Consider the following 8,515-nt stretch of genomic DNA (forward strand, 5'->3'; position numbering starts at 1 on the left):
TTAGAATTTTGATTTCATGTGCAAATAGTTTTTAATTTCAAGTCAAAGTTGACCAACTTCGAGGTTCAGCCAGACATCGTACAAGTAGGATACAAAATACAAATTAAACAGTCGTAATCTTATGAAAACATCTCTGTGGTTGATAATTTGTTTGTAGTGACTAAGTTAGTCATTTTAGAACTACTTTTACTGATTTTAGAGGGTTTTTTTGTAAGTAAGGAACGCAGGCGAATTTTCAGTTCGAATTTCCTCTGTCTTTCATGTCTATCGTGTACGAATGAATTTCAGCATGTTTAGATCAGCAATGAGCAACTGCATTGTAAATACATTTTACCAATAATTTAAAAAAGTACTGAATTGATGGTTTTAATCATAAATAAGAGTCGATCAGGTGACAGTTACATGAGAATCCATTCAGTTTCCACATTTCCTCCGAGGCTTTTTTGAAGAAAGTTCACGTTTTTCAGTTAGATCAAATACAAAGAAAAATAAACGTATGGGAATTAAATATATAATAAAAGGGGAAAATATTTAAAATTGAACAATGTAATATATATGTTGTAACTGTTAAACATTGACCGAATTTTTACCTATTTGTAATTATATTATTTCGTCATATAATCCTGTATGATATCTGAATATTGAGAGCGTAAGTTATCACCATCGCTATATACCTAATGATCTCACATATGAATAGATATAATCATGAAAACATTTTTAGAATTATAATCTATGAGTTTAAGAACATAAAAAAAATCATTCTTTTAAAATTACGGTAAAAAAGTCTTCTCAAATCGAACCTGTTAATATCTCTGCTCCGCCGCCAAAATTGTGCTGTTTTTCATAAAAAAAATATATATATATATACGATATATAAGTGCCTTAGCCCTTAGAAGTAAAATTTAAGCATCTTTATAGTAGGAATGGCATAAAATTTAAATCAAGGGGACAGTAAATTAAGTTAGAAAAATTAATTCTTACCGACTTTATTGAATCCCGGTGTCGTACGTATATCCCAAATCACTATTATGCAAGAATACAGAGCGATAAATAAGTCAATAACCACTAAATAATTTAATGGGTACAATTATTTATTCAACAAAAATTGAAATCCAGTCACAGTTTACTAAATACAGCCATTATTCAGTTGTATTTGTGGAGAAAGCGAACGACAATCAATCGTTTGTTTACATCGGAAGCCATTTTGCCGCAATGCATGACGGAGCTAAAGACTTCTTTTTTGGAGTTCACGCCGTTTTTGGAGTTCGTCTAGACTGGTTACCTGTCGCGAGTGTTCGAATCACGATTTTTTAAAGTTCAGGTTAAAATCAGATAAACATATTTTTTCACAAAAAACAAAATAAATAGATAAGATGCTGAATTTATTTACGGTCAATTAATGTTTTTCCTATAAAAAACAAGTTTTCAAGCTACATGTGTATATAACATTTAAAATGCATTTAGTTCAAGACTACATTACACGATTAAAATGTAAACAAATTCAATCATGGGTAGCCAGCGCGATATGACTGTTCTGTATGCAAAAACAGTTAAAAGGAAAGGTAAAGCGTACTATCTCCCAAACCCTGAAGACATAATTATTTGATAGAACAATCAACACGCAATATGAAAAGCATCACGTTAAAAATACTGTAAACGTATAGATATTGTCATTTGGACAGTGCTGTACAAATTTTAAATGTTTAGGTAAATCGTACAACTATGAAATTTCCGAAATGCTTACAGAGCGACAAAATCCGTGTGGGCATTTGACTCGCCTTATCCCCCCAGATTCTTTACATTTACATTAGCTATGATAATGTATTTCATATAGATATATACATGTAATTCTTTACTTGATAACCGTGATCTAGATGTTTAACGACACAAAAATAGTTACAATCTAGCATAATCAGAGGAAACACGAACTTAAACAACATCGGAGTAATATGGGTCGAGTTCGATGTCAGTCTCCGTTTTATCAATCATTTTTTTTTCAATATGTTTTTTTTTCTTTCAGCATCAAAATTTTTATTTTTTTCAAAATACTAATATCTATATATCAGTATATTAAGCTAAACAAATATTAAATTAACAATATTACAGTTCACAAATCTTTTTCACATATGAACTTTCTTGTCATCTCACATCTTGTGTCTCCCCATTTATAAGTACCATATGTTGCATCCCAGTCTAGAACTATACATCTCTCGGCGGTGTAGAGGTTTGGTTGACCTGGCCAGAAGTTGCTATAGGAAATAAGAGCATTGTCCGTACTCCATCTCCACACACCAAGTTGTGCGTGAGAAGTTGCTCCTAGGTACTGATTTTCATTCTTACCTATATTTAAAGAAAAAATTATTATTTCTTAGAAATTACATGGTTGATAAGATTTCTAAAACATAAAGTACAAAGTAGTTAGGAATATTTTTGCGGAAAAAATCAGTTAATGTACAGAGCAAATGGCAATTCCTTTGCACCAGTATATTATTTGTATTAAAACAGAATGCATGTTTTAATTTCATTCTGGGGATATTGGTAATATACAGCTGTATGTGCAACATTTTTAACAAGAATGTATACTCATTTAGATGAACTGCTTACCACCATTGCGCATCGATATTTGTTCAACAAGCCAATCATCTTCGTCTTTGGTGTCAATTTCAACCAGATATGCTCCGTTGTTAGTACAATAGGTCTGAAATAGAATCAAAAGGTATAAAAGATGGTTGAACATTTTAGAATTGTGGTTTAATTAGTTGTATTATGTTAATTATTCATTAAATATACTGCGACAGTAGAGATATTCTCATCAAATACAAAGCAAAAATAAAGGGTTCGTGACGATTAATTTTATTGAGTCAAAGTACATCGCGAAACGGACAAATAATTTTTGCTAGTTAAATAAAAAAAAAATAAGAACAAAAGTTACATGCATTTTACAGTGTTAGTGTAAGTTAATTTTAAGATAATTTGCAGAATGGTTTCCACAAAGTGTCACTTTTTTCTGACTTGTTTGTTACATAAATGATTATATAATGCTTCAAACAACCTTTGCCTCGTTCCAGTTTAAAAAGGTCTGCTCAAAGAGATAACAATGGTCCTGGTACCGCCTCCAACCGGTATGGCAACCTAAGAAAAATACAAACATTATTTAACATTTAGCAGAGTGTTGATTTCACTTTTAAAGAGATAACTGAAACGTGTTCATACATGCTTTTGATTCATAAAAAGGCTTCAAGTCCTTGTCAATTTGAACAAAATAATTAGATAATTCGTAGAACTGCAAAGTCCATATTTTCCTTTTGGAAGATCCAAAATAAGTGTCAGATAAAATAAATGAGATGCACAATGGCATAATGAAATAAAATGAATTGAAAGATTCATTAAATATTCGGTGGTATACAGTACAGGCAACGCGGATCCCGTATCCTCCGCGGTGTATTAATCCTTTCCGCGTTACACCGTCGCGGGTTTTGATCGCGGTGCTACCTGAGACCGTGTTTACACCGCGGCGGGGCCAGCTACCGTTATTCTTCAGCTAAGATGTTCTTACCTGTAAAGTATTGTCGATTTTTAATCGTGTCGAAATGAGGGGGGGGGGGGGGGGGGGGGGGAGGATTACGACCACATTAATATTAATAGATTTATACCATTACATAGATTCTTTAAAAACTCATTTTTAAGTTTTATCAAATTGTTTAATAAAAAACATCTTTTTTTTTTTTTACCAATGGTCACTCAAAATTAATTAATTCTCAAAAACGTCTGTTAACAGTAATACATGTACAGTATAGGATGAAATAAAGTCGTATAATTTATTGAATATATAAACTTAAAGTTTATTTTCAAAATCAATAATGCCACACCAAATGATCTTCAAATTGCTAAAAAGGTATAATTAAAATTTAAAGAATGCCATGATATCGCTTCTCTTTATATGCACTGTAATCCGGTGTTCACAATTAGCATGTGCAGTTGCAGTTACATGTAGCTATGTGTTTATTTATCTGCGAGATTATATCAGTCATTTGGTTTCATTTACAAAAGTACCGTTACTTCTGTATACATGTCTGTTATAAATAATAGCATGAAATAAGATGATAGATAGTGATACATAATTACAATTAAATTTTAACAAAGCACGCCTAAGTGTAGGAATACCGTTGCTCCATTATTATGCGTCACACTGTAAGACTATGAACTAAATATCGACGATTTTTTTGTGGGGGTGGGGGTGGGGGGTTCTTGTTAATAAAATAATCACAGGTATTTCTATTCAGAATATCAATAATATCATAGCTAGTATTTGAATGTATTTCTATTTTCTGCTCTTTTCGAAAATTACTAAAATCATGTTTATGAACATAAAAAAATTTCAGATTTTTCCGGTTCAAATAAAACACAAATATAAAAATCGGTCCCTAAAATATTCGAACACACAACACAGAAATTAACTTATTTTAATCATCAAGTTGCCATGCTTCAAGTTTTCAGATGTCTGTGTAACCGTTCGGTTTTCCTCAGGTAAGTTTGGTGTGGAGTGGAGCTTACTCGAAGTGGATGAGAAGCCCCGAGGGAACGACGCTGTCTAGTGTACATACTATCTATATACACAGGATGTTACCTGAGTGTATTACCTGTATGCGTTTTCCTACGACATTGTAAAACGAAGCCGTTTTTTTTTTCAGGTGTAGCTCATGAATTGAAATGCATGAAATAAAGAATGTTTTTGTTGCAGACAGAATCCTTTTTAAACTTTTTGTTTCAAATAAATATTTTCAATAATTCGACAATTTTAATATAGTTACTATAGTACTGTGTTTTTCTTAATCACATTTTATAACAAAAATACATTTTATTTTACCACCAAAATCTGTCGTTGTAATCTGGCGAAAAAAAAGGAAAGTAATTCAAAGGTACATATGCTAAACGAAAGAAGAAAGTGGATCATAAACAAGTCTCTCGATAAATAACAATAAAACTTAGACAAATTCGACAAATGGTCAATAAACTGATAAATCAGCGGTAGTTTTATTCGCTACACTAAAGAAATTGATATACTGATCAAAAAGGAGGAAAAACGATCATGCACGTGCCTTATAATATTGTGATATTTTTCTTCTCTCTCTCTCCGCTCTCTCTCTCTCTTTCAATCTTCTAACTGGTACAGATATAAACAGACACAAAATAACATAGGAATGGATCATTATTTGATTTAATTAATATCAAATACTTCATTAATTTGTTTTAAAAGTTTTTTTTTTACTTTTATTCTTTTTATACATTCCGTTTAAAAAAAAGCAACAACAATTTGATACAAATTCCAAGGCTAATATCGCATCTGAAAATGATATCGATGAAATAATAATGAAACAATGAATCAAACGTGTTGTTGAATGGCTAGACAACGATCGATGTGCACATCCAGCGAGCGTTACCCAAGGTATACTATAAGACAGGTGTGAAACCCCCAGGGCATGTCGTTTCCTGCTCAGGCACTGCTAATCCCTATACACAGGAAATGATCGCGTCTAATACTTAATACACAAATAAACAGAATTTGTCAAAGAAAACAAAAATATATGAATTTTTGCATTGAATATTTATTTATATAAACTATAATTTCGTCTGTGAAGTTTATCATTACACCTGCACATCCTATCTTATCTATTGAACACGAAAATCGAGAAATATTAAGATTGAAAAGAAAGACATTGTATTAAAAAGTTAAACATGTTAAGAGTCATTCTCTGTAAGAATCAAAGAATTTAGAAAAAAGTTGGAAATGGTACATCACAGATTTTGCTGATTTTTTGCATGCAATGTAGAAACACCATGTATAGAACATTTTTGGGGATAATTTTTTATTTTGAGTCCCGGTTGCCATGGTAACCAAAACCACCATTTTGAGGCCAAAAATACAGAGCAACCTACTGAAAGTATACAATCTTCATCATAAATTTCTATTTTCTTTATTTTATTTAGAGATTTGATTGTTGCCTACTCTGATAGAATATTTGTTGGAGTAACTACTACAACTGATGAAATTATTCAGTAGTTGGTCATAAAAGAGTTGTCTTTCAGTAAAAAGTGTGAATTTTTCAAATTTTAACAAATTTGAAAAAATGCCAATTTTTGGCATTTTCTAAGCGTAGTAGCAAGAAAACGCGGGCAATCCATAACAAACAACCACCATCACTAAAAAGGTCATTCCTTACTTAACAAAATATAAAATTTCTAGAGTGGTAATATTTCTTAAAATAAAATAAAACGAAAATGAAAACGGTTGCTATGGAGATTTTGGATTAATTTGAAGATTCAACATTTGGCTCCTTTTTGTACATTATAGCTTTAAAAAAATCAAAAGTAAAACAAATCACACTACTAAACCTCATAATTTTAAAATAAAATGATAAAAATGTAAGTTCATAAATTAAACAAAAATACTGTGTTACTATAGCAACCAAAAAGTCAGGAAAAATCACTGTAGCTATTGAAGTTTTCATTATGCAGAATCTGTGGCCTCAGTGCGTTATTTAATTTCTTCAATAAATAGATAACACTTTTTTTATATTTGTTAATTCACTTATGTACATTTTAAAAAAAATAATGAATAAAAATTCAAGCTCTAAAATCACATTGCTATGGTAATCAAACAGTTTTTGAGCACTTCCTTATAACGGTTGCTATCACAATTTTTGTGATACTGACAAGTATACAACTGATATCATAAAAGCTTCATTCATGATTTTTTCTCTTTTTCAATAAAATAAATTGAATTTAATTGTATTTTACTAAATATCAAAATACATGTAGTAATTAATAATTTAATTTTAAAAAATGGTTGCTATGGCAGCCAATAGTTCAGGAAAATCCTTATCATTGATATGTTTAATATACAAAATCTACTCCATTATTGCCTGATTATATTTCTTCCTCAATGAAATAAATTCCACAAACCGTGTAAACCTTGTCATTTCACTTAATATACATGAAAATAGACATTCATAATTAAAATAAACAGTTGCTATGGTAACCAAATAATTCAGGAATAATCCTAATAATTATTGATATACCAGTATACAAAACTCATAGAACTGCCACCAGTGTTTGATTATACTTTTAATTTATTTAGCGGGACAAAAAACAGATGAACTCAAACTTAAACTGATCACACTTATCTGAATTACTGTAGCAGGATTTGTTTCCATGGAAACAATAAATACCTACATAAAAACATGACCGATCTTTTGGAAGCAACTTGCTTTATTAATTGAAACATATTTACACATGTTTTAACCTGTACATGCACTTCTTAGTTTAAGTAGGACAAGCACATAGTCAAGAGTGCCCCCTCCCTCCTCGATTCAACTTGTTTTTGATGTTATTCAAATGATATTTTGCAGTTCCTATTATTATTATACCACCGCTACGAAGGAGAGGGCGGTATACTGATTTACCTTTGTGTGTCAGTCCGTTTGTCTGTCTGTCTGCCTGTGTGTGTATGTAGCAAATGTTTGGTTGCAGTTTTCTCAGGAACTCAGCTTTTCATTGAAGATGCTTGAAATTTTAGCACAGTGTTTGCTAAGGCATGCCATATGCATGGTGGGTAACACTTGAGGTTAAATCTGATGTCAACTTCCTGTTTATCCGCGTGTCAGACACTGTCTGTCTGTGCCATACATAAACAAGCATTCGGAGAGTATTGCATAATCAATACATTTCCCCTACCGGTTTTCCATTTTTGAAACTGAGTTTTTCTTCTGGATGTCATTTAATAATTTGCAAAAGTTATGTCCAAGGTAAAACTGCTTGATTTTGAGGTTGTGGATGCCTTAAATCTAATAAAATAATCCACATTAAGACAAAAATTCAACTCATTTTTCCAACGTCTTTTTCTTGCTTCATATTTATGTCGACCATCGGAAGTTAGCGCAGCATGAACCCGATCTCAATTAAACGAATGTGAAAAATTGAAAATGCCATTATTCTGTCAAAAACCAATGAAGTGAAGCGAAATTCAAACTTAATCTGTAACTCATCAAGATACACACACAAACCAAAATTCAGCTCAATATCTGCAAGCGTTTAGGAAAAAAGTGCGGAAAACCAAGTGGGACACACTGGCAGGCAGACGGGGACAGACAGACGGACGGACAGATAGACAGATGCAGGGGAAACCTATAGTCCCCTCCGATTTCACCAGTAGGGGACTAAAAAAAAATCGTTGAAGTTTTCCCAGGAGAGATAAGTGTCTTTCATACACATTAAGGATGACACTCAAAATTCAGAATGTATTTTAAAGATTTTGTGATTTTATTCTTCCTCATAAAGGCACAGGGTTAAAATAAATATTAAGGAACGTGCAGTTATGCAGATGGAAAGCATATAATTACAAACCACCATGCTCTTATTAGGTCCAAAACACTGTCTGTGGGGGCTATGCCCATGGGAGTGAACTCCCTATAATCCTTTGAAATTCAATCAACAGAGAACCTCATTTTGACTCAAA

At 31.8% G+C, this 8,515-nt stretch overlaps 1 protein-coding gene across 1 annotated transcript; it reads right to left on the reverse strand.

Moving 5' to 3' along the window:
- Positions 1 to 2,107: 2,107 nt before the first annotated feature.
- Positions 2,108 to 3,181, reverse strand: LOC134257725 (perlucin-like protein). The gene is made up of 3 exons (XM_062740324.1): positions 3,053 to 3,181; positions 2,605 to 2,698; positions 2,108 to 2,340 (listed from the first exon to the last, which is right to left on the reverse strand). Exons 1-3 carry the CDS (start codon positions 3,149 to 3,151, stop codon positions 2,108 to 2,110), a joined length of 426 nt encoding a protein of 141 aa, XP_062596308.1. The 5' UTR covers positions 3,152 to 3,181.
- Positions 3,182 to 8,515: the final 5,334 nt, after the last annotated feature.

This window comes from Saccostrea cucullata, unplaced genomic scaffold (genome assembly GCF_032062105.1).
Source record: "Saccostrea cucullata isolate Sc308-1 unplaced genomic scaffold, CSIRO_AGI_Scuc_v1 ctg828, whole genome shotgun sequence".
Classification (NCBI taxonomy): domain Eukaryota; kingdom Metazoa; phylum Mollusca; class Bivalvia; order Ostreida; family Ostreidae; genus Saccostrea; species Saccostrea cuccullata.